General features: G+C 40.7%; 2 protein-coding genes and 1 long non-coding RNA gene across 23 annotated transcripts in view; 1 reads left to right on the plus strand and 2 right to left on the minus strand.

Moving 5' to 3' along the window:
* Nucleotides 1-27,785, minus strand: part of LOC145456345 (uncharacterized) — a 126,389-nt gene that overhangs the window by 56,833 nt on the left and 41,771 nt on the right. The window lies entirely within an intron of this gene.
* On the minus strand, nt 9,389-26,135 carry LOC145433222 (uncharacterized). 21 transcript variants are annotated; one of them, XM_080310250.1, is made up of 10 exons: nt 25,964-26,135; nt 25,723-25,877; nt 20,897-21,072; nt 13,637-13,691; nt 13,304-13,359; nt 12,766-12,908; nt 12,257-12,375; nt 11,511-11,700; nt 10,923-11,021; nt 9,389-10,553 (listed from the first exon to the last, which is right to left on the minus strand). In XM_080310250.1, exons 2-5 carry the CDS (start codon nt 25,760-25,762, stop codon nt 13,346-13,348), a joined length of 285 nt encoding a protein of 94 aa, XP_080166376.1. In that variant the 5' UTR covers nt 25,763-25,877; nt 25,964-26,135; the 3' UTR covers nt 9,389-10,553; nt 10,923-11,021; nt 11,511-11,700; nt 12,257-12,375; nt 12,766-12,908; nt 13,304-13,345. The 21 variants fall into 20 exon arrangements, with proteins under 21 accessions (XP_080166376.1, XP_080166377.1, XP_080166364.1 ...); XM_080310251.1 differs by having other exon boundaries at nt 12,766-12,957; XM_080310238.1 differs by adding an exon at nt 14,826-20,521 and having other exon boundaries at nt 20,897-25,877.
* LOC145433225 (uncharacterized) lies at nt 26,535-27,641 on the plus strand. The gene is made up of 2 exons (XM_080310255.1): nt 26,535-26,765; nt 26,923-27,641. The coding sequence occupies exons 1-2, from the start codon at nt 26,628-26,630 to the stop codon at nt 27,409-27,411; spliced, it is 627 nt and encodes a 208-aa protein (XP_080166381.1). The 5' UTR covers nt 26,535-26,627; the 3' UTR covers nt 27,412-27,641.

Here is a 27,785-nt window from a genome sequence, read left to right on the forward strand (position 1 = left end):
ATTTCGTCAATTCTTGAATGGTAGAAAATTTACGCTCGTAACGGACCACAAACCACTTTTAGCTATTTTCTCGCCGGACAAGAAAATTCCCGTGATTACAGCGCAACGCTTACAGCGATGGGCACTAACGCTCATGGCTTACTAATACGATATTCGCTATAAACCGACTAATCAGCACGGAAACGCCGACGGTTTATCTCGCCTACCAAAGGGTCAAGACCAGTGATTCTCAACCGCGGCTCTCGACTGCTCTCCGTGCGGCTCTCACTAACGATGTGAAATCATTGATGCTTCTACGGAAATTCTAATTATTCATGATCATAAATAAATCGCGCCTTCAACACAACAAATGTACGTTTATGTTCACGTTTACTGACGCGAAGGTCATTCCCTGATCACAATAGAATCCTACGTAATACAAGTTGTACGGGTAGTGACGTAACATTACCGATAGTAATTTCGGTAGGCTTTAAATCCGAACCTTTACTGCTTTACTGAAGGCTCTGACCGTCTGACCTAAGCCTAATCAGGTGTCTGTAATGAGACGGGCGAAGTTTATTTCGCTCGAGACGGCGGCTCATATTAGAATACGGGTGACAAGAGACTCGGTCAATAAGACAATCAACGTTTGGGGTAACTGCAGGTACTTTATTTTCTTACTCTTTGCTTTGATCTTGATAGCGTTAGAAAATATCGGAGACTTTGGTTCAATGATAATGTCAGGTTCAGATCAACCTGCAAAGAAATCTCGCACCCTTGTGCAAGAAAATCGGGCCTTTCAAAGTGAATGGGAAGAGGCGTATTTTCAAATTGAGGAAAACGGCAAAGCGAAATGCCTTCTGTGCCCTATAATAATAAACGGTGTAAAATCTTTCAACGTTAAGAGGCATTATAAAACACATGCGGGAAAATACGACGTCTATCAAGGTGAATCAAGGAAACGGAAGTTAGAATGTCTGAAAGCAGAGCGTAGCAAACAAGGAAAAATGTTTTTAAAAAAAAAAGAACCCGAAGAGGTAACAATAACATCATATAAGATCAGTCATCTATTGGCCAGCAATATGAAGCCATATTCTGATGGCGAAATTACGAAGCAGGCTATTGTTTTGTTTACCGAAGACAATTGTTCTCCTGCCATTCAGCAGAAAGCTAAAAAATTGCAGCTTAGCAATGATACAGTAACGCGTCGTGTCGATTGCATATCCCAAGATCTGCATGAGCAACTTATTCACAAGTCGCAAGATTTTTCTTACTACTCGCTTGCTCTTGACAGCACTAACGACATTACCGACATAGAGCAATTAGCTGTATTCATCCGGGGAGTCATGCCAGATTTCAAGATTTGCGAGGAGTTTCTTACTTTGCGATCTATTCATGGCACAACGAAGGGAACCGACATGTTTCGTGAATTTCATGCTACTCTTCAAGAAGCGCATTTAGACCCATCGAAATTATATTCATTGGCGACAGATGGCTGCCCAGCAATGCTCGGCAAAAATCTAGGTCTTCAAGGACTCGTCAACAAATGGCGTGCTGAACAGAATCTTGACGCTGTGACTTGGCAACACTGCATTATACACCAGGAAAGTCTTGTTGCTAAATCATTAAAGATGTCCAATGTGACAGATATAGTAATATCGACCGTAAATTGGATTCGAGCAAACGCACTTAACCATCGAAAATTCAAGGCTTTTCTCACCGATATTGATGCTGACCATGGAGACTTGATCATGTTCACCGCTGTGCGATGGCTAAGCCGAGCTGCATGCCTCAAAAGATTTTACGCGCTACTTCCTGAGATTAAAATATTTGTCGAAGGAAAGAAAGACATCCCTCAGTTGGGAAACGAACACTGGGTTGCTGACTTGGCGTTCATGGTGGATATTACCTCACACCTGTCGTCACTAAATCGGAACTTACAAGGAAATAACAAGCTCTGTCACGCCTGGTACGGGACAGTGTCTGGTTTCATTGAGAAATTGTGTCTTTGGAGAAAGCACCTAGAGGAGGGTGTTACGACACATTTTGTAACGCTTTCAAACCACCGACAGAATGGATCATTCAAAACATATGACCAGGTTATTAGTACCTTGATTGACGGGTTTAAACGTCGAATAGAGGGAATGCATCATTCCGTACCCCTGATGAATATATTTTCAAACCCAATGGCAGTAGATGCCGCCACTGCCCCTGATATTTTTCAGATGGAACTGCTGGACTTGCAGTCCGATATAGAATTGCGACTGTTGTTTCAAAGCAATGGACTCCTTGAATTTTGGGGTGCTGTTCCTGAAGAAAAATACCCCAACCTGATAGCTAACGCATCGAAGAATACCTGCATGTTCGGTTCAACCTATGTATGTGAAGCCCTTTTCAGCAAATTAGTGAGGATCAAAAGCAAATATCGCAACCGATTGACTGATCGTCATCTGAAACAGCTCTTGTGCACAGCTTCCTCCACGATGAAACCTCGTTATGACAAACTTGTGAAAAATCAAATTCAATTTCAAGTTTCGCACTAAGTTGCAAAATAGATAGTGATCACCACAGATTTAGCGTCACGCCTTGTTCATCCAAACTCAATTCACATGCTCTCGGAACTCAGAAAGATTGTGGATTAAGTCTCAATAAACATGTTGTGACGCTAAATCTGTGGTGATCACTATCTATTTACTATCTGGAAGAATGTAAATTGTAAATCATCCGCAATCGGCTTCAACGGTGAAGGGTATACCTCGGTATACCATCGGTGAAGGGACGTGGCTGGGTAACGTCGTTTCGGAAGTTGTCCGTATGGGGAGTGCCCGCTGTCACAGTGTCGTCTGGGGAAATTGTCGTATTTGTTTTGGCCGTCGCTGTTTGAGCCAATCGCGGTTTTGGCCGTCGCTGTTATGGCCGTCGCTGTTGTGGCCAGTCGGTGTTTTGGCCGTCGCTATTAAGGCCGTCGCTATTTTAGCCGTACACCATTTCGTTGATACCATTTTTGATGATATTTTTCTATTCTCAATAAATTACGTTATTCGTGCCATCATGCGGCTCCCGACAGAGTTGAGGTTCATAAAATGGCTCCCACAGTGAAAAAGCTTGAGAACCACTGGTCAAGACCCTGAGTTTGACGAACTGGAAATTCGTGAAAACGCGGAGATCGTTCGCGCTATTTATATGGCATTCGATGGCTTACCGTTAACTCGCAATGAAATTCGCGACGCGACGCTGAAAGACAAAACCATGGAACTAGTGAAATTATCTGTCACTCATGGTAATTGGAATGCAAAGACGCACATTGATGATTTTTCTTGGTTTTCGACTCGCAAACATTCGCTTTCTCTGCACGAAGACATAGTCATGCTCAATATTGATGGTTTTCAGCGCGTAGTAATTCCGCAGTCACTTCGCTCACGAGTCTTATCATTGTTGCACGAAGGACATTGGGGTATCGCGAAAATGAAGCAGATGGCTCGACGTTACATCGCATCAGACTTGGACAACTAGATAATTCTAGTTGTCTAATTTCACTAAATTAGAGCGAAATGCAAGTAATCTAATTCTAATCTAATTTGTGAGATGTTCTTATGCTCTAATTCTAATTCTAATCCAATTTGTGAAATGTCCGTATTCTCTAATTCTAGTTCTAATCTAATTATTGTTTTCCTGAAAATGCCTCTTTGTCCGAGGCAGCTTGCTCTATTGCAGTGAGTTAAAAAGAATATCCCTCTTGCGCAGAGAAATCCAGTGCCAAGCCGCCATCGCCTTACTTACACCGTGCAGTCATAGTAGATATTATGACATATAATAGTCTGCTAGAGTAGCTTGTAGTCTGCGAACAACATTCTAGTTTCTAAAACTTTACGTTAGTGCATCGCCATTCTGACTAACATGGGGGATGCCCATGGTTACCATAAAAGAAGTAATATTTTATTAAAGTATAGTAAAAATCGAGCCAAGCTTGGTGTACAGAAGTTAACCATTCTCATGGTTATGGGAATGCACTGTTGTCGTTTTTTATTAAACAAAAATATGTGGCGCTTATCGCCTCACGGTCTTCTGCACCACGCACTATGATTTGATGTGAACTGCATTTTGCTGTATTCATTTCCCATATACAATTTCATTCAATTTCCAAGTTTTTGCGAACTAAGTAGCTCCAATTCTAATTCTAATCTAATCTGGAAAAAGCTTAGTAGCTCTAATTCTAATTCTAATCTAATTTGAAAAAGCTGTGTAGCTCTAATTCTAATTCTAATCTAATTTGGAAAAACTGTGTAGCTCTAATTCTAATTCTAATCTAGTTTGAAAAAAACTGTGGAGCTCTAATTCTAATTCTAATCTAATTCAGAAAAGCTGAAAATTTTCTAGTTGTCCAAGTCTGCATCGCATGGCCTTCCATTAATCGCGACATTGAAAATCTCGTTAAGAGTTGCGACGCTTGCCGTAAGGTAATGAAAGCGCCTGATCGTCAGTATCGCGAATGGCTAAAAACTTCGGAAAACTTTGAACGAATTCACTTGGATTTCGCAGGTCCAATTAACAATAAAATGTTTCTTGTCATCGTCGATGCGCATTCGAAATATCCTTTCGGTGAAGTAATGAATGTCGGTTCTACCGCAACCTTGTGTGTGGTCAACGCTTTGAGGGAAGTCTTCTCTATCGAAGGCTTGCCCATAACAATTGTCACGGATGGCGGGCCGCAATTCACATCGAATGAATTCGATACGTTTTGCTCTAATTTGGCAATCAGCCATATCGTATCACCGTCTTTTCACCCTGCCTCGAACGGGGAAGCGGATCGTTTCGTCCAGACTTTAAAAGCTGGATTAATAAAAAATTGCGACGGGGGAAAAGATCTCAACTTCGCGCTCCAAACACTTCTCGCTACGTACCGATGTGCACCGCACCCGGGCATAGACTGGAAAACGCCTGCCGAGATTTTACATGGTCGATAGCCGCGTAATTTGTTAAGTTTGTGCTCGCCCTTCGATAAATCGAAACCCGTTACGCCTAGACAATCAGTCACTCATTTCGAGATTGGTTCCTCGGTATACGCTTGCAGTTACCGAAGCGGACCAAAGTGGGTTGCTGGCGTGGTGACGGAAATACTGGGGCGTGTTGTGTACATTGTAAAAACAGATCATGGGTATTGGAGAAGGCATAAGAACTAACTCCAACCACGCTTGATTTCAGCTGGCAATAATACAGCCACACAGGAAGTTGTTCAACCTCGGCAACCACAAGTTGAGCAACCATTGGTCAGGAATAGGGCACAACGTCCTGTAGCTAGTCCTGCTCGAACGTCGGGCAGACGTTATCCGCTTAGACTTAGAAAACAAACTGAGTTCTATCGGCCAACGTAAACTACCTTGTATTCTTAACTTACAGGGGAGGACTTGTATGTTCGTGCATTTTACGTTGGTATCGTTTGTTTCTTATTTGTCTAGGATTAGTAATTACCGCCAATCATTATTTCCTCGTTTGTCGTGCTTTGTATTTATACCCTGTGTTCTGTTGTCTCGTGGTCTTTCGTTTAACTCAGGGGTTCTCAACTTCCCTCGTATAACGGGCCGCATTTTCACACTAAGAGACGATGCGGGCCGCAGAACATTATCACAATGTATTTGTGAGCTACTATTAAATTTAGGTCTATTTATCAGTCTTATTCGGGCATTTAGTGCATTTTTATGCATTCTAAAGCATTAATGGAGAGCGTTCGTAGGTTTGCAGGTGCTGTTTTTTTTGTGAGAATATCGATCTTCAAGTGGCGCAAGTAAATCCCTTCATGGAGCGTACATTCCATTCGTTGCCATGTCGGTATTATAGTATATGCACCCCTCAAACCCTTCCACCACCAGAGAACCGAACTCTCTGTTTCAATGCGTGAGCGAGCAAGTATAAAATTACGGTGAATTTTTCGTTACTGAGGTCATTATCACTTTGAGCTCTCAGTGATATGAGAAGACTTGAGACGTTAGGGGTCATTTCTGAGCAAATCAATCAACTCTTCGCCTTTCCTTCCATGGCTGGAGCCCTACACCAATAGTTATGGAAGTCAGCTTTGTCAAATTGATGTCATGGTCCCCTTCCCACGTTTGCCCCGTCAGCATTTCCTCTGGAAATATGCCCATGACCATTCCTATAAAAAGCACCAGGATAATTAGCTATGCAATGTGTGTGCACTGTGTGCATTGATGGATAGGTCCAATGTTAGGCTAAAGTAGTCTACGTGCCAACCTGTTACAGAGCATGCGATAAAATATCGACTGAGATCGCTATTACTCTTCTGGTGATTGCTGAATCAGACAACTGTAGCTTCGAAATTTGTCAGGTGATTTGGGACTTTTTGCTAAGTTCCAGAAATAGCGAATATTCGCACAGTACGTTAAAGTTTTATTGAAGTCATACCTTCTCTAGCAGATTCTTGGGTTTAGCGATATTCCAAGCAATTTTGAACAATGCGTCTGTCACGTCGTCGGCAATTTTAAATATGATTCGAAATATGGATTGCTGGGCTTGAAACCAAGCTAGCAACGTTTGATATGTATAACTCCAGATGAAACTATCGTGCTATCATTTCAAGCTTCTAGGCTTTGTTACAACAACTGTTCTTCGACAAATGTGACACATCGTTCTTCCATAACAAAACGGGGCCAGTAGTGATTATATCGAAAGGAGTCGCGGGCCGCAAAAGAATCGTCTGCGGGACGCATGCGGCCCGCGGGCCGCGGGTTGAGAACCCCTTTAACTGAACTCTGGATCGTGTCGCCTGTCTTAAAGTTATTCTGCTGTTAATATATACTGATTTCATATTGCAACCTCGTCGTATTGAGTTATTGTTCGAACAAGATCAAGAACATAACAATTTCTATACTTGCTAGGGTCTGTAATAGATTTCTCCACGGTCCGGATGAAATCGTCTGACGGGCCGTGTCATGGCCAGTCGGGATTGTGTTGGACAGCCCTGCTATACCGTTGGGTCGGTGCGGCTATCTGGTTATGTGTTTTAACCAGGTCCGAAACAATATTTTTCTGCCCCCTTCCGCCGAATAAAAAAGCACTGATCTTGGGCCCATCGTAGGGTAGTCGATGTAACTTTTTGGGCGCTTACAGCATGCATCTGGCTGTCAAATTTTTTGAATGACTTCTGTCAATATTATTGATTCTTCCATATATTAGGCTACTATAAAATGCACCAGCAGGTATGGCACACAGCTGGTGATTTCCAACTTTTTGTGGTCGCGACCGCATTTCCAACTTCAAAATGTTCCGTGGACTAGCTCCAAACTTGATAAGCTGATTACTAAAAAATCAGCTTGCCCAAACTATTTATTTTGATTGCAAATTTGGTGAGGGTGGTGCCTGGTGCCCATACTAATATCAATATACGTTGCATTAATTCGCGAGCGGTGCGAAGAAACAATTTTTAATAGCATAAATCTGCTTCAAAATAATATTGTTTATGTTGATATACGAAAAAATTTGAAGCCTACTTCAAACCGTCAAAATTACGGACATTTAGGCATATTTTAGGAATTCCTCCCGGACGCAGATTTTTCAGTGAAATTCCGGACATGTCCGGACGTATGGCAACCCTAAATTATTGTCCTGTGAGGTTCAGATCGCCAGGACAGGAACATTCGGCGCCAGCCATTTAGCCGCCTATAAAAAATTAAACATATATGTATATTGTATATATATAGAAGTTTTCGGTCGCCACAAGGGCATTCCTTAATCATTCTCGGCCGAGGTCTACTCGCTGCTGATCGTACTGGTACACACGCATGTTACATGGCCTATAACTTCATATGTCTTGGTGCGTCCTGGCGCAGTAATGGCCGACGCCGAAGTCTTCATTTCCAAAAAGTACTCTATAATTTATGTTAATTCACGAAATCATTTTGGGCCCCTTCAAGCTCGCCCCCCCCCCCCCCCCAATTGGGAGGTTTGGCGTGCGGCAGTTACGGTCCTGTTCCCCACTACCCAACATTTTTGGCATCACAGAGCAGCTATTTGCTGGTTCGACTACACAAGACACGCAATCACACCAGTACGCAAGACAATCGCCTATAACTGCAACGTAAAACGTATTGTGAACGAATACCAGCAACGCTCAAAATTTCGTGAAAGCGATATTTCACGTCAAACCAGTCGTGCTGGATGCGTTTGTGACGCCATGATTGGCCATCCAGAGTTTAAAATGAGGTTTTGTGAACAACACGCAATATAATGTTCGATACATACATTCCAGAGCAGCTAACTGGTAACGGTAATTGCGCATGCGTCTCCGTGAATATGAAGACTGTTCTGAGGATAGTTCTGAACAAATGCGTCTATTCCCCACCAGAAACAATTGAATTCCCCACCGTTTGGGAACCACTGCTCTAAAGGCAACTGCGTAAACTACGTACGGAGCAAAGATTCAATACGATTCATGTTCGCACTTGACTTGACCAGACTAATTCCAATGACTAGAACTCGAGAGATTGCGTAAGCCTAACTGCAAAGGTCAACGAATTCGGACACATACGCAATTGTTATCTCATAGATTGGGCCTGTCATATTGAATCCAGAACATCAATTTGAATGGTCCTTGGAAAACAGAGGACAGCAGCCTCGGAACTTCGGTCTCGGAACAACATAGTACATTTAAGCCTTGAAACTGGAGACTGTGACACAACACAACACAGACGGCTTACTGTCTATAACAGACCTGGACAACTAAAAAATTTTCAGCTTTTTCAAATTAGATTAGAATTAGAATTAGAGCTACACAGTTTTTCCAAATTAGATTAGAATTAGAATTAGAGCTACAGTTTTTCAAAATTAGATTAGAATTAGAATTAGAGTTACACGGTTTTTTCCGAATTAGATTAGAATTAGAATTACTGAATTCGCAAAAACTTGGAAATTAAATGAAACTGTGAATTGAAATAAATACAGCAAAAATCAAGTTCAGTCCATATCAAATCACAGTGCGTTCGCATATGCATGAGAATGGTTAACGTCTGTCCACCAAGCTTGGCTTGTTTTGCACTAATCAGGGTTCACCGAGACGCTGGCCAAATGCGGCCAGCAGTCTGATTTGTGATATTGAATGAACGCGAAGTAAAGCATTTTGAAATGGTGAAATTGATCAGTTTCAAATTATTATTGTGTTTTCAAAATATGCAATTCCACTGGGCCGAACAACACTATTCCGCAGTCCGCACTAGCAGAAACGACTCTGGCGTTGTACACTGTAAATTCTGAAGTGTTGCTCAACCCGGAAAATTGAACACGAAACGTGATCCAAAAATTGAACGCCTAGAAGTGTTGCGAAGTGTTTAAATTAAAAGTGTTTACCTAAAAAGTGTTCAGCCTCAAAGTGGCTGGTTGACTAGTCACCGGAACGCAGGGCTCAAAATAAAATCAGATTTTATTGATTCATGAATAGATGACGCTTATAATACCCAACCTGGGTGATTAAATACGTGCAAACATTGAAATTTCCAATAGCTGCTGTGACAGGGTTTCATAAATTCAGATCAGCAGTTGAAACCGTTTCCGGAATAGTCCATGAAATCACGAACATCAAAAATGATCAAGAGCAAACTCACTACAAATATCATGCAACTCGTTCAATCATGAAAATGAATGCATAGCGAATTAGGGATAGTGATAACAAAATATCATTTAGTATCTTTAACTTTCGTGACAATGGCATGGAATTAAATTCATTGGTTACGTCCGTTAACGGAAAACATGATCAACACAAATCAGTAAAACATATTTATAATTGATCAAATTATGGCTTGTAAATTTCTAATTTTATTGTAAAAAAAACAAACGATGAATATATCAGTTTCACTACCACTACCGCGATAAACAAGTAATAAAGTATTTTGAAATTGGGCCTGCTAAGTGCTAACCAGGCATCAAAAATATTCTTGGGCTTGCACTACAAGGATTTATATCAGGTTAATGCCAATCACTTTTGTTTAAATAACAAAGAAATCGTTTCTCTGAGTCCATACAAATTTTGCAGATTTACAGAAAAGATTTTGTTGTTATTTGCCAGTCTGCTGCAAAATATGAAATCTGGAAGTCATTAGGGCAATGATTCTTGAACATATTTGGACACGCCCCGTTATGATAGCAAAAAAATTTCACACACCCCTTATCGTCGTATCATGAAATTAAAAAAAGCAACCAGAACGCTAGAAATCCCAACTGATAGTTGGATGGCAGTGACGGTAATAGTTGTTGATGAGAGAATATTCAAATATTAAATTCTGACCATACACAGAGAAATAAGTAGAAGCTGCCATGTGCGAAAAAGATTTTAGTTGACAGCGGGTTCACGCCCCTTCAAATGCTTTCTCCTGTTTGAGAACCACTCCTTAAGGGTATGACAATCCAATGCATAGTAGCTCAAAACGTCAACAATGTTTCTGAATACTTCATTTTCACTGAAGCAGTTTTATATTCTTGGCATCAGCTGCAATCCAGGATCGGTCAATCTCTGATTCGTGGCGTGCCATGGTGTTTGCTTCTTTTCTACTGGTCGACTCCAAGTTGTGCTCCTTGAAAATGTGATTAAATTCCAAAGTTTTGAATATGTCAATGAAAATTCTATATTTTATGCAGAAATAAATATAAATATTTCACACATGCAGGTTACACAAGCGCAGGAAAGGCGCTCGGGTACATGTGAAATCCTATCACTGAGAAGGACTAAAATTCGCATAACGACCAATAAAAATATCTTGAATTAGGTCTGCGCTTTTTTTCAATTCGGCCATTTTGACATTTACATTGACATTCAGACGCACAGGCCACAGTGAGAATGCAGAACTGTAACTCAGAATGAAATTTATAGCAAAACGTCTATGTACGTCTACAAACGGTCTATGTAAATTTGTATGGTCCACAAAACAGAAAGATTACGATACCTGTTTCAATAAGACATGCGCTTGGGTCTTGGATTGTATTAGCTTGTCTCTCAATTTGGCTTGGAGAAGAAGACAGTTGACTTCATCAACCTCGTTTTGCTGAAAATGTAATTGATTGCAAACAAGATCCGAAAATAAATATAGTAGAATCGGTATTCCTATGGGTTTGGATTTCCATTACAATAATTGACCAGACAAAGGACACATTGAATGTCTTTAGTACAAAACACTTTGTGACATCTTATCGAAGGTGTTGAATACTTTTCCTTCATTGCAGTAATTGTAATTGTTCTCAATCTTTCAAAATACTTCCTTCCTGATGAAATTTAATTAGCGAAATTATTTGGAATTAGCACGACATGGGAAATGATCTCAATTTGATGTTCCAAGTATAGTTCAGTAAGCAGTAGTTTAAATACAAGTTACCCCAGCTCTTTACATTCAAGAACACCTCTGTTCAATGTACACAGATCAAGCCTCTCTTAAGCTCATATCGCATATATAGATAGTTATCAAGAAAATTAGGACTGCAAAAACCAGCACATTCCATGATCAATGGTGATATATGAAATGAATAAATAGACTTACATAATCACATGTTTCCATTGGTTCTTGAGGCAAAAGTATTATCGCAAAAGATGACTACACCGGCACAAAATCCGTTCAGATGACTCCTCACGTCACTATCAACATTGTCTGTTAGCACAGGCACGGTAGAACCAGGGGGTCTCTTCGAAGAGTCGACACCAGTTGGATGAATTTGAAGATCAATCCAAGACTGTTGAAAAGAAAATACTTGTTTCAAAAATTTGCAATACAAAGGAACTATTCAATATTCGAACAGCTTCTTCGAGGTGCAAAACTTCAATATAAAATTGAATGGTATATGCATATTGAAATGAGCCCGAATATTTTCGGCTGAGACTCGTCAAGGGTAATCGTCAGCAACTAGTAGAGAACTCGAAAGAACGTAATACATCAAAAATCGTATCACAAAATATGACGTCACCGGCATTCAGTATTACGCAGATATCACACTGGATACATTTGTATGTGACAAAAGGGTGTCTTTCATAGAACAAATAATTATTGTAATGGAAAGTTGCATGTGACCGTACCACCAATTTTACTACAGCACGAGTAGCATACTTTCCTGGATTGTTAATCATTTTAGTGGAATTTTACCAGCAAACATTCATAAAAATAACCAAATGCAGCAGAATCAAATTCATTATCTAAGGATATGCCAGTTTACTTACGAAATACCGCGATGCTTACCAGTATTTTAAACAACAAATGCATTTCAAGAAGTTGCCAATTGCAATACATACTACCTGCACATTAGGGCATTTTTCATATTCTTTCCATCAGCCGCAACCCAGGCTTGATGAGTCCCTGATTCGTGGCGTGCCATGGCGGATATTTTTTTACTGGTCTAATCCAAATGCTGCTCCTAGAAAATACGAAACATTACAAAGGAAAATTGTAAATTTGATGCAGAAGTAAATATAAATATTTCACACAGATAGGTTACAGAAGCGCAGGAGAGGTGCTCTGCCCCCCAGGTTGAGAACCACTGACCTAGCCCATTATAGTTCAGTAAGCAATAGTCAAAGTACAAGTTACACGAGCTCATTACGTTCAACTACATCTCTGTTCAGTGTTCAGTGTACACAGTTCAGGGTACACTGTACGGTACAGTGTACACAGATGAAGCCTTTTTCAGCTTATATCGAATAGCCCGTAAGCTACACTGCGAGATAGTTCGTGAGAAAAGTAGGACTGCAAAAACCAGCAAATTACATAATCAATGGTGATATACCAAATGAAAAAATAGGCTTACATAATCACATGTATCCATGGGCTCTTGAGACAAAGGTCTGTATCACATAAGATGACTGTGCCGGCACAAAACCCGTTACGAACGACTCCTCACGTCACTGTCAACATTGTCTGATAGCGCAGGCACGGTAGACCCAGGGGCTCCTTTTAAAGAGTGGACATCAGTTGAACGAATTTGAGGAGCAATCCAAGACTATTGAAAAGAAATATTTGTTGCCAAAATTCGCAATACAAATGAACTGCTCAGTAATCACGCAGATATCATACTGGATACATTTTTTTTTCTGCAATAAGTTGTGCGTGGCAGAAGGGTGTATTTCATAGAATAATTGAGTAATGGAATGGAAAGTTGCACATGACGTTACCACCAATTTTACTCTGGCACAGTTAGTATACTTCCTGGATCGTTAACAATTTTTGTGAAATTTTACCAGCAAACATTCATAAAAATCTTTATCACAAAGATAACCGATTGCAACAGAATCAAATTCATTCTCTAAGGATATACCAGTTCACTTACAAAACACCGTGATGCTTACCAGTATTCCATACAGCAAATGCATTTCAAAAAGGTGCCAAGTTCAATACATACTACCTGCAAAATAGAGTTTAGTTCAGTTACCGTATCACAATAAACTCAGAAAAGTCAAATTCGGGGATTGGGCAAAACAAATACTACCCCTTGTGATCCATGGTTTGTTGAAAAGATTGTTTGTTTGGCTGTGCTATTATTGGGGCGATTTTTTGGACCTAAAAAGGTAAGATTTTGACTAAAAAATTCAAATTCACCCATATTTTGATGATGAAAAACTTAATTTTGACCCCATGTACTTAAATTAGGTGTTTCTCACATAGTGTTAGAATTGTATTACCGGAACTTATCTTTATTTCTGGCTGGAGCTGTCTGTTCTTCCGAAGTAATTTGACCTGAAAAAATCTTTTAGCATGAAAATTTACAAATTTTTACATGAAAAAGAACTTATTTTATCGAAATCTGGACCCATGAATAATTCTAGTATTAGTTACATCTCGTATTATGGTAGAAATAATTAAAAATTTATTGTAGTACAACGAAAGATACTTTCCGACATTTTCGGGTAGAAAGTATCTGTCCTAACTAAGTAGCCTGGCAAGAATGAAGAAAGAACGTTCACCAGCTGCAGTTGTTGGCCGGCAACACTGAAGTTGTGCGTACACTGCACTCTCTCTCTCTCATTATGACAAAGTTGTCTACATCGCAATTAATAATCATACGGTGTCTAATAGAAGAACCAATGCACACGCAGTCTTGCTTCAGTTAGGATAGTGCAATAGGCTACGTTGAGTATTTGTTTCATTTGACAGTTTATGATTCACAATGAGCAGACGATGGTCCGTCTACAACGGTAGGACTATAAAGTAGGCTACAAGATGTAAATTGTAAAATGATAAGTTCACCGACAGTGCAATCATCTATGATAGAAACGAAATGCAAGTTGCCAACAAAATTTTGATTTTGTAAAGAATTTTGGCAATTTTTGACCTGACGGTACAATTTTGACAAAATTCTGACCTATTTTGACATTTCAAAAAAAATCGCTTTAGTTAACACCTTACCACTTGGAATAAACAGTAGGCCTACAGTGTAAAATGTCTTGCAGTTGAAAAACAATCAAAACCGTTGCATGACTGTCATACCGGCATTCAATTGCTGACATTGCAGTACTTGTCCACAATGGACCACAATATCGCCTACATAGTGATATTTCAGTGTGGATAGAGAGAACATCCCTTTATCCATATGTCAAAAAAGTTACTTTTATAGCAGCTTCCCATCAGTACCGTAGTACTGGACATGGTCGCAGCCTGGTATATTATCAGATTCGAAGCTCGATCATCCAGCAATAATATCAGACGAAGCATATACTGCAAAACATCTAAAGAGCATTTATATGAATAAGGGATATCAGTAGCCTGCTAAAACATCTAAAACAAACGACGTTACTGCAATGTCAAAACGAGTTAATTTTATGACTATTCTCACATTACATACATTCAATAACATTTACCGCATTTCCATACCTTACAGTACATGGATGTTATGATCCTTTACGCCATCAGGTAGCAGAAACTGCTTCAATATATCCATTTCGCCAAGTTTTTTCGTGTACCCTACTCTCTGCCTGAAGCCTGACGAACCACCAATTCAAATCCAAACTGAAATCGAGTGCGCTCTACCGTAACGAAGGTTGTGACCCCTACGCGTCACAGGGAAATATGTATATTTCATTGAAATATTACCCTTAAACTTAGTGTTGGGTCAAGTGAGTAATATTATTTTACATATACCGTGATTTAATGTGATCGCCAAACGTAGCGATGGTTTATGAATGCAAAATTGATGATAAATAACCAGGTATAAATTTTATTGAAAATAAGCCGCAATGGCGAAGTGTTACATGTAAACGGAGAAATACGCAGAAGCGTTGCGACGATAATGGCCCAATGCGTTTATATGCCCAAAAAGTGTGTCTGTACGCAGAAAAAAGTGTTATGAAGTGTTCAATACGACCTTGCGGATTTACAGTGTACTAACGCATGGTTATTATTCGTCACGATTACTACTATGATCGTACGTACGGTGTACTGTAAGTAGCGCGATGGCGGCTTGGCAGTGACACTTTAGATCAGTGATTCCCAAGCGCGGCCCTGAGGGCCGCATGCGGCCCCCAGCTAGCCTTCTTGCGGCCCCCCAAAAATATTAAGAAATCGAGTTATGACAAAAAATTAAATTTATATTTATAAAATACACTAACTTGGCTTGGAGACTGGAGTTTTTAATTAGGATTGCAGGAAAGTCGTGAGTAGACTGCTATCGTTACGTTGAACGAGCAGTAGCTATAGATATAGGTAAAGACAGGACTGTAACTGCCGCACGCCGAACCCCCGATGAAGGGGGGGGGGGGAGAACTCGAACGGGGCTCAGAATTATTTCGTGAATCAGCATAAATTATAGAGTATTTTTTGAAAAATTTATGCATCTTTTTCAATTTTTTTTGTTGTAGACGTGATTTCATGCTGCCAAATATCTTGATTTTTGGGTACTACTCCCCAGGAAAAAAATGCGCAAGATTTATAGAAATGGGCATTAGGCATATCGGCGTTAGCCTTTACCGCGCCACGACGCACCAAGCAAGAAAACCTTGGCCGCACAGGACTGCCCTTCAAGCGTATGCTGACCAAAAACGTTGTTATATACACAAAATACTGTCTTGGCAATCTTAACCTCACGAGACAAATACCATCCCGCAGGAAAAAATTATATTCCAGTGAAGAAATACCAATGTGAAATCGTGTGCGTCTCTTAGTTTAGAAGCCTATTTGGGCGATGCTATATTTCTTTGACATGGCAGACAGGAGGTCACGAAATAACATGTTACGAAATCATACTAATGCTGGGTCCTACAGTTTCCAAGACACCTCACTCAGCTTTACCGGTAAATCTGATTGCGTGAGCAGCGAGGACAAGAAATTTATAGCAATATATATGCAATTACCGAAAATACATACAGATCTGATCATGAATTATCGAAAATTTTCGCGCTTCGCGCTGGCTCACTTCACAGTACAACCAGTTTCGTGGGAAAAGCGAACAAGGTGATAGGGATAGGCTTATCACCCTATGGGAGCCCAAGACCCAGGTTTACTATTTTTTTTGGGGGGGGGGGCTACGAAGTGGTGTTTCGTTCAGACTGCCAACGGGTATATACGTTCGATGATGTTCGATTAATAATTATTATTTATACCTTTTCAAACACACTTCCCTCGGCTCTACGTGTAAAACTGATTACGTGAGCAGAGAGAGGATGAAAATTGATGGCAATATATATGCAATTCCCGATCATAATTGACAGAAAATTTTCGCGCTTCGCGCGTCTAGCTATACAACCTGACTCACTAAATCGCCCCGAAAGCAGCAAAATTGCCAGTCCTATAGCTCACTACCGACGCGTCCGCATAATTTGATAGGTCCGGTCATTATCGAAAGCTAGTTTCGCACTGATTCCAAAAATGCAAATTGGAATCTCGCCAGGGCAATAAAACTGCTCCGAGATAGCTTCCAAAGGTCAACTGTTCTGAACAATGGGAGCGCAGCAACACAATGATCATAACAATGGCCAACGCCGTCAAGTCATTGATCAGAACAATGCCAATTTTCATATTTTGATGACATTTGGGTCCGTTTGATAGTCCTGGTATTCGTGCGGCCCCGACCGTGCTCTGAAATTCTAAATTTGGCCCTGACACCGAAAAAGTTTGGGAACCACTGCTTTAGATTTACATGCGCGAGAAGGATATTCCTGTTAACTCGCTACAAAATGCCGCGGAAAACGAGGCATTTCAGGAAAACAATAAACTAGATTAGAATTAGAATTAGAGCACGGGACCATTTCACAAATTGGACTAGAATTAGAATTAGAGCATGGAAACATTTCACAAATTATACTAGAATTAGAATTAGAGCATGGAAACATTTCACAAATTAGATTAGAATTAGATTACTTGCATTTCGCTCTAATTTAGTGAAATTGGACAACTAGAATTCCGATTCTTTGTTTATTTATTATAGTTGTGCTCACCGTAAATACTATTTTATTCAAATCCAAATTTTTCGACGGCAATAACTCCGCTTCCACTGGTTGGAATTGAACCAAATTTGGTGAGCATCGTTTCTATAGACTAGGGTTACCATATTTCTGCAACCCAAATTCCGGACACTCTTTAGCGCCCACTAGTGGATTTAAAAATTAGTTATGACGTCACACTAGGAAAGCTTTGCTCATAGACCAGAGGTGGTCACGATCCGGTTCAGGAGTATGTGGCTGACTGGCTGTGTGTTGTGTAACCGGGACCGAAACCGAAAGTACATGTTTTCAACCCCTTCCCGCCCAAATAAACACACTATAGGGTCATCGATGCAACTTCTATCGGGGGGGGGGGGGTGTCTGTTATATAAATCAGGTTTCTATATGAATGAATTCTGTCAATGATATTGGTTGTTCCATATATTACTATATAGATCCTCCACCCGCCCACATGATGGGTGTAGGATGATGAGTTCGAAAACACAGGGAGCGTATAAATTGCACATCGTTAGGTCATGTTAAATTGTTCATGTCCTACTGATACGTTTATCAGCCTTGTGCCGGTGCGCACAACTGAGCTCTATTAACAACCCCACATTCAGTGGTTTCCAACCTTTTATGGTCGCGCCACCATCTCTAATTTGAAAATGTTCCGTGGCCCAGATCAAAATTTGACGAGCTGATTACTAAAAGAAGTCAGCACCTTTGCCCAGACATATTCACGGGCTATTTTGGAAGCTGATTACGTTCATCATATTCGCAAACCCCATAATAAAGGCAAATGACCCCCCCCCCGCGTTTGGAACCACTATCTTTGAATAAAGCATTTAAACGGCCTTAACGATCTCTAGGAATATACCGTTCTCTTATAATTACGATTACAATTAGGCTTATTCCAGTAATGAAGGTTGTTTTTATTTATATTTTATTTCAGTTTTTTCGAGGGTGGTAGTCATCATATTAAATTCAATAAATGTAATAGTAAATCTCGCGCAGCGCGAAGAAAAATATCATGCATCAGCATAAATATTAGGGATGGTGTGAACGTGAGGTTCACGTTCGCGTTCTGTGTGTGAACCTCGGAAATTTAGAGGTTCGTGTTCACAACAGAACCTTGGTAGGTTCTGCACTGTGAACCTTTTGGTAAATTGTAATTTTCACTCCATTATAAGATCTTTGGCTCAAATTTATTGCATTTCAACTGCGGGCCACTCCATGCATGGTGCTGGCAGCATAAAAAATCAACGCTTTACGAGCATGCACCATGCACCTCGACAACCTTAAAAGTTTTAGTTGCTTTGTTGCAAAAATTTTCACGGAATAACCAGCTTTCCGCTTGTGAATATTTAGTGACTATCTGCTGTGAGCTTGACCCGCAATCACACATCACGAGCGATATACGTAGTCAGCAAATAATGCTTATTCAACCAATCAATGACATTGATATCGTTTTCTGATGTAAAAAATCGAACGGGCGTAGGGAGTCAATCTTGACTTCATATCTTTACTGTATCATTAAAACCAAATCCGTGCGATTAAGGTGCTTGCTACTGCTGCATAACTTGTTGTTGTTTGTGGTATCGGTAGCGAATATTGAAACCCGTTGTACACTCTGCTCAATATCAATGTAGCAATACTCAGACTCCGAACACATTGTCCGGTCTGGCTAAAACCGTTAAGGCGTAAGCTTATATTCCTTGGTAAGTCCTCGTCGAAATTGTTGGCAAAGTAACGGAATGTATTGATTTTACGCAATTAATATATACTTTGATTACCGCTGTTGATATATTTAGCGACGTTTAAAACGCCGATATGTACTTCAGCATTGTGACATTATGTGGACTGAGTCTTCGCTTGGTATCGTGTATAGTACATTAATATAAGCTATCACGTCATTGGAAGATAGGGTTGGAATTAGCAATATGACGTCACGAGATTCACGTTCGTGTTCACGCAGAACCTTTCAAAAAGGTTCGCGTTCACACGAACCTGAACCGTTCAGAGGTTCACACCATCCCTAATAAATATTCCCAAAAAATATTGTTTTAAGGCTGATTTACGAAAAAAAATTATGAGTCTACGTCAAGTCTTCAAAATTCCGGACATTTGGCATATTTTAGAAATTCCTCCCGGACGCTAGTTTGAACAGTGAAATTCCGGACATGTCCGGGAAATTCCGGACGTATGGCAACCCTACTATAGACAGCCTAACACTTTCATGGGGTGGACACAAAATTTTCAAATTTTTTATTATTTATTTTTATATAATATAATAAATAGAGACTTTCTTCTCCTGTAGCAAAGCGGTTACTGGCTGGAATTGAACCAAATTTTGTGTGTAGGCTTAAATTAGGTAACCGAACAATTTTATCAAGTAGCCAGTGCGATTTGAGAAAAAAAGTCATTTTTGAAGAGCCCTAATGTTCAGTTTATGTCATAGCCCTTGAACGAATAAAAAGTAATCGTTCTTTCACAAAGAAATCGATTAGATATGGGAAGTAGTCGATTACAATTACTTTGGATTTTTTTCGAATGTAATCGATTGCAATTACGATTACTTGAAAATGCTGTAATCGTCGTAAACGATTACGATTACTAATCGCGATTACCCCATGTCTGACAAGGGGTGGACAATTATTTTCCCAAGTGGGTCAAATAGGAAGCAAAAAAACTTGGCAGGCTGAGTCAAGAGTTTGAACTATAATATGCAGCCTATTTCTAGATAGACAACAGTGAATTACATTGTTAACAAAAGCTGCTGATGGGATGTGTTAGAATTCGGCCAGGAAAGGGTGAGGCTTAATTTACCAAAAAATACTATTATTTATTCATTCAGTGTCATTATTCAAAACAATGCGAAGCATTTACATCACATCAACCCCAGACCCCCTTTGCTATGTAGACTTTGAAATCTAGGCCTCAAATGGGATGCTACGAAGCTGGTCTTCGTCCAGTGCCGTGGGCTGTGAAGCGTGACATTGAGCCTTGGTGTTGTGACAGCTTCGCTAGCAGATGTCTAGAAACCCGTGCATTCTCGGCCTCAGCCAGCCAACGAGAGTTTGTATTTCACTGCGTTTTTCTCAATATGTTGATTGGAAATACCTCCAAACACGGCGATCTGCACACCACAAACTGAAATGAGAGGTTTACCTTTGACTCGAGCAAACAAATATTTAGTGCTCCGAATATTCCTTATGCCTGCCTTGAGCCTCCACCTTTGTTCATCTTTTATGGGTGACCTCTAGTCACGTGGACTGATTGACATGTTTTACGCATTATGGATTGACATGTACGACAAGTACAACATGGAAATAAAATGAGAGTACAAACCGGGTAATTCGCAATGTGACATAATGGCAACAAACAAGTTTTGAACAGCCTCGAATCCGTTACTTTTGACTTTAAATGTTGCAGCATTCTTTGCTACATTTGCACTATTTTGAATCCATGCAATACGACCTATATGTAGGCTACGTAATCACTGTAGACCAGGAGTGTCAAACATACCAAGCATTGCGTAAATGAGGTGCATGACATTACATGCAATGTGTCGGTGTGTACAAACATCGAGGAATAAGACTGGCTTCGATCCACAGACAACATTGTCGTAGCCGGTAATTTTAATGCAGGTCGAATGTCCTCATGCAAATTCCCCAGCAGAAGATGCCATGTAGTAACTTCGACTGGAATAAGGATTTAAAGAGTATCAGAAGAACGCAGAGCATACTCGAACCAGCAACCTTGGTGTTGCAGCTGCGGATCGACGTATCGCTATCGCCGCCTCGCCGCACGCGTAAACGATGTAGCCTAATCATAGTGTGCTATAGTGTAATTCTAGTCAAACAAAAAACAGACGCGGTCGTGTCATGTATACGTCTATAAACTTGAATTTAGGCAAGCAACTTCAATACTAACATTAACAACTATCATGTAAAAGAGTTTTAGTCAGGCAGCGTCTTGGAATAAATTTTCATGAAACACCATCTCCAGATCGAGAAAAAATAGTTCCCGTGGTTCGTGACTGGTTTCAACAGCGAGACTACTGCCCAGTGCTCTTGCATCAATTCACTCCCCGTCACAGCCATAGAAAGTGTTGTCAGCGTTTCAAAATACATAACTCCAGAAATTGCTTGCTATCGTAACACAAAAGAGCGGTTCTGCCACTGCGCGTCACGGTCGTAAGCTGCGAAGAATATTTGGCGCAGAACTCCCACCCTTCGATCAGTGGCTCGTGAAAGCGTTTGTCCCCTGCGTATCGGACTATGAGTTGACGCTCCCTCTTGGACTTACAAACCAGATCGCTCTTCCCGTCAAAGTTAAAATCTCCCTGAAGTAAAACACCGCCGCCGCACCGATCGAAGGATCCGGACCACACTTTTTTAAATCCGGAATTGCTGCCATACGATAATTGGTACACTCCGTAAGCGTTTAAGCAAACAATGTCCAGGCGGCCGTCGCCACTAAAGTCTCCGAATACCCAATTTTCCGTTGTAAAAGCGACGTTACATAAGTCGTCAATGGCTAAGCTCGTTCTTGATGTAGCGAAAATGGCACCTTCGTTGCACTTTCTCGGGCCGCAAGGTTCGGTCTCGACAGACGAATAACATTTACCACCGGTACACGTCCTTTTTCTGTACCCTTCACAAGTAGCAGAACATTGAGACCACGGCCCGAAAGTTTTCTGGTCAGCGAAACAAATGTTTAAATCGCATTTTCGCATTTCAACTTCTTTCTGCGACGACGTGCCGCATGCAGCGACTGCATAATTCACTTCATTTTTACATAATCGCGCTCGAGACTGCAAGCCGGTCCCGCAAGTCTCTCGACACGCAGACCAGTTGGTCCAATCATGCCACAATCCGTTCTTCTTGCAAATCGGCGCATAGCATATCTCTACCTTGGCAATGATCCGTCCGCATGCGTATGGGCCGCTCAGACAATACCTATACCGAAATGCTTGACTTGAACCATCCTTCGTACATGTCACTAGACAAGGACCAACTGGACCCCACTGACTCCACACTCCTCCCGGGCAACGTGACATTTCACAGTCCGATATTTCGAATGAGTCTCCTTTGCAATATTGTGAATATTTGTTTTCTTGGGATACGCAGTATCGATGTCGAGTCTTCTTACCTACTCCGCACGTTACATCACATTTGCTCCAACCCGACCATGCACTCCATTGTAATGCGGCACCCGACGTGACTTTAGAACACTTATATAAAGCGTTCAATTCATAAATATCTTCAGCAGAGAAATCGCCCGCCCCTAGCACTTCGCCAGTGAAAGACTTTATAACATCTACATTGTCGTTTATTGAAAAAGAATTCGCGAGGTAATGCATAAGTGACTCGAAATCATACTTCGAGTTTAAATCTTGAACCCGATACCTTAATTTCTTTCTAAAATTGTGTGTTTCGGTCTTCCTAATCATTGCCCAATTAATTTCTACGTGCGCATCTCGGTCTGGGCGTGACTGTTCATGGAAGAATCCAAGTGCGTGCAAAATCTCGTGCTTTGTAGCACCAAGGCGGCATAATGGATGTAAATGGATAACAGACTCTTTGAATACGTCCGGTATTCGGCCTACGTCGGCTGCGCAAAAAAGGTCTTTTTTAAATTTCAAATGCATACCTATATGTCCGCTCGTGATCTTTTCGAATTTTATGCAACTGAAAGCTTCAATAGAGGCGAATGACTGCATAATCAAGTCCTTCTGATCTTCGTCGAGATTACTTGCGAAATCATATTTAACAACATATTTCTCTCCAACGATTTGTCGGTCATGGATTCTGTGTCCCTTGACAGCGGATCCTACATACGTAGCAAAGTCTTCATCTGTAGATATGTAACCATACTCCTCCATCATGTTTGGTACTTCAAACTCTTTAAACTGAATGTCGCCTTGGAAAATGCCCTCCTCGGCACAAGCACATTCTGCCGGACAGCCTGTTTCGTCGGCGGCGAATCCAAATGGACATTGTTCCGAACAGAGAGTAACATCAAAACTACACCGAGACAAAGCGCATATATATACATCTTGGACAGAAGGATATGGTATGTCACATCTAAAATCGGAATCTGTATCGATGCTTACAGTTCTTGCCGAGTTGGACGTCGAAAAGATGGCGATCGCAGCAGCACTGCCGCATAACAATATGCTTACAACTAAAATCTTCGCATTCGTGCTCAGAATCGCCGGCGGATGACCATGTTTGTTTTTCAACGTTGCACGAGTTGAGTGCTTGTTCGCAGTTTTCCTCATAGCCTTCTAATTTGAGCATGCACTACATACATAGGTACTAGAGAGGTGAAAAAAACATACCGTTAAAAAGTAACAGTCAAGCTTTTCTAGTAGCAGTAGCAGTTACCTGCTAATCCAAATTACAGTTAACAGAATAGCACTTACGCATACAGCCTTGACATTCAGTACATTTATCTCTGGTGTGTTTCATTATTCGAGAAACCAGAGCCACTACAGACTACAGTGCAGTCTCAACTAGACCACATCACATTCGTGACAATAGCGGTTTAAATTATCCTCAACCCCGACCCGATTTGAGTGAATGACATATTCGGATGCAAAATTAGATCTACATTTGTCATGAAGGGCATTGGGGGCAGTGGGCACTTCTCTAACTATACTCCGTGAAAGGATTTTTTTTCAGGCTTATAGTAAGATGAACGGAAAAGTTTTAAGGCTCTGCCTGTATGATCATAACTTCAATCATAATTAATTGTTATTTAGTTTAAAGTTGTGGTTTGATATCGGCGAGTTTAGAAGTAATCAATTTTAAACTTTAGAAAACATTTGCGTTTTTTCGAATAAATTAGCGGTCAATTGTTACGCAGGCTATATATATATACATCCAGCATAACTACTAAAAAGTGACAGTTTGAAATCAAAGTGAAAATTCCGAAAGTAGCAGTTCGTAACTGCCACCGTACTGCAAAATATCGCTTAAGCCAGTGGTTCCCAACTAGGGCTGGGCAAAAAGATTCGAGTACTCGAATCTGAGTCGAGTAGTAATTTTAATGATTCGAGTCGAGTAGTAAAAGACGATGTTTTCGAGTACTGAAATTATACGGTCCTCGCAACTGAAAGTTAATTTACTGACGAGAATTATAGTTTAGATACGATTTTCCACTGAGGAAGCCGTGAAACCTTGATTGGCCGTGTTTGAGCATACCAGGCACAGTTTAAAGCTACGAACGTTACTGGAAATAACACATTTCCTAAGTCATTATCATCCAACAAAATTGTTAAGAAGTGCAATGAAATCGGTATGGTCGAAAAAAGACCAAAGTATCTTTAATGTGATGGATAACAGGCATTACGTTCTTTGTGGTGGCATAAAAGGTTCATATTTGGACTTCGACATAGTACATCCTGTTGTGGCGTCATAATGAGTGATACTCGATTTCTCGACTCGACTCGAAGCATATTACGTGATTCAGAATCGAATCACTCAGGTACTCGATTTTGCCCAGCCCTATAATCCCAACCTTTTTTCACCAGCGTACCATTTCGAGGTCTTATGCAGTGCCCGCGTACCACCTACACTATACATAAGCTTCGCTCTCAGAAGACGGTGAAAATGTTTCCACCATGTTGAGCTGCCGAAGGCAGCAAAACAGTAAATAAACTGCCTCTTTTAAGGCACAGAATGTGATTTCTGTAATCGATCCATTTCGAATTCTTGTGGTCAAATATATTAAAACGGAATTTGGTTAGGTAAGAATCCCAATGCTTTACGACTAGATCTCTTCAGGTAGGCCAGTGGATCTCAAACTTTTTTTAGATACGCCCCCCTTTATGATAGTGAAAAATTTCACGCGCCTCTTATCGCTATATCACTAAATTCAGCCAGAATGCTAGCAATCCCAATAGACAGTTTGATGGCATGGAAGGTTATGATTGTAGATGAGAGAATTCTCAAATATAGAAAAATTGGACCAAATACAGAGCAAGAAGTGTGAATTGGAGATAAATCGCGCATAGCGCGAACAAAATTTTCAGTTGACCAGAGCTTCGCGCCCCCCTTCAGATGCCCTCACGCCCCCCAGTTTCAGAACCACTGCCGTAGACCATCATTGGTGGGATTGCCCCTACCCACGACGATCACCTTACCACGACGACGACGAATTCAAAAGGCTCAAAATCAACCCAACCTGAACTACTAACTCCTTTCGGTCGAAAAATCAAAATCTATTCGCGTACCACCTGGAACACCTTCGCGTACCACAGGTTCGGAACCACTGGCTCACGCCCATCTCTAATAGGCAGGCCTACGGTAACGTATACCGGTACATCTCTGTTCTTCACGAACCTGTACCACCGACGTCTATAAATGTCGAGTAATGTGCCATCGATATCGGAAATTCATTTTCTTTTACTCTCTCCACCAGAATAGAACTGGAACACAGCCTCCAAAACTCACAGCAGGTCACAGCAGTATGTTAGGCCCTGTGGATATACGCAGTTCTGCTAATGCAAAACATCGCTTAAGCTCATCTCTAATAGGCAGGCCTACGGTACCTTATACCGGTACATCTCTGTTCTTCACTAACCTGTACCACCGACGTCTATAAATGTCGAGTAATGTAGCATCTATGTCGGAAATTCATTTTTTTCTACTCTCTCCCCCAGAATCGAACGGGAACACAGCCTCCAAAACTAACTTAGGTCACAGCAATACTTGATCAATTTCCGAGGCTGGATTTCCGAGGCTGCGATCCCCTTAGTGTCACAGCAGTATATTATGCACTACGCCAAAGAATGTAGGACAAGAAGTATGGGGAATTGTTTCGTCACACCGTCGTTGCACCACGGCAGCGTTTTGGTCGCAAAAGACCAAAAACAAGCAACATGAACCTGTTAGAGCTGTGGTTCTTAACCTGGGGGTAATTACCCCCAAAGGGGTAATTTACCAATTCTTCGGGGGTAATTCATATTGGCGTTTTTTTTATATACTTATAGCGCTGCACTAAAGTATTTTCAAACGTAAATATTCTTGTAGGCTAACATATATTTTTGCGAGCTTGTATGTATTTCGTTTCACTTAACATAACATATCTGCTGTGATATCATAGTAACCATTAGTGAATATGAATAAGATGGCCGAGTGTAGTTTATTATAGTGCTAAGCAGTAGCATAGCCTTTACAAACTAGCCGGGAAGCGGCAGACCGATACAGTGCTTCAGTAGTTGCGGATAGCGCCACCGCGTGTTGGAATGCAACTTTCGTCTTTTTGCGGGAATTCACTACTTGTACTTGGAGCTGTGTATTTATCCACTTGTCGCTTGTATTCTAGATATATTTGGGGCTCAATGGACCTGACTGAGGAAGAACTCGAAGAAATATTTGATGATGTAAGTAATAACTTTACTAACTGAAGATACTAATGATCTCATGTTCCAAATGCTACGAGTGGAAACAGACAGAATCAGGGAATACCGGTATAGTTACTCTACATTCCCTTTCTGTTATTTCAAACTGGGCTTATCACTTATATCTCACTTTCTTCAGACTGAAGAGGATTTACTAGGATCTCCAGACAAAGCAGGATGCTCAGACACTCACACCGTAGAGATATTGGTTTCGGACGTTAATTGTGAAAATTTATTGGACACTGGATTGGACACTTTAGGAATACCGATGAAAAAGGAAACCAACATTTACAAAGACGTGTTGAGGGATATTAAACAAACTGTATCACTTGAAAATAAAAAAAAAATGATGCTGTCATATTCTGCTCTCATGCAGAAAACGTACATTTGCTTGGAATTAGCGGAAAGTCAAATCAAGCAGGTGCTCAAGCTGGTTGTGCCCAGAGCAATAAAAGAAGCTACTGACTGGGGAGTTTCAAAATATAAGAAAGTATTAATAACCGACGACGACCTGAAAGTTATCAAATATATATCTGGTGCGATATTAAAGTGGGCTGTGAAGAAGTTCTCAGGAGAATGGAGAGAATGGTGCGAAAAGCAGGTGTCGAAGAATCCTCTACCAACATAATTTGAGCATAAAAACAGAGGTGGACTCATATGTCCTAATGACAGGTTCTTCTATCTAATGAAAGAAGTTGAAATTTATTTTCAAAAACAAAAAAACTTGCGGTTCATCGACATCAGAAACATACTGGCAAATGTAAATATCACATTACATTACCCGCATTGTGATCTGACCCTCATCAAAATACTCATTTCAAAATTTTTAAGAATTAGAACATATACATACTGCCGAGCTGCAACAGTAATGATTAGGCGCACAGCTCCAACCTCTCCAAGCACCACATGCTGTAGAAAGATGAAAGTTGCATTCCAACACGCGGTGTCGCTATCCGCAACTACTAAAGCACTGAATCGGTCTGCCGCTTCCCGGCTAGTTTG

This window comes from Botryllus schlosseri, chromosome 2 (assembly GCF_051294905.1).
Source record: "Botryllus schlosseri isolate E-star chromosome 2, Bs_hap1, whole genome shotgun sequence".
NCBI classification, from domain to species: Eukaryota; Metazoa; Chordata; class Ascidiacea; order Stolidobranchia; family Styelidae; genus Botryllus; species Botryllus schlosseri.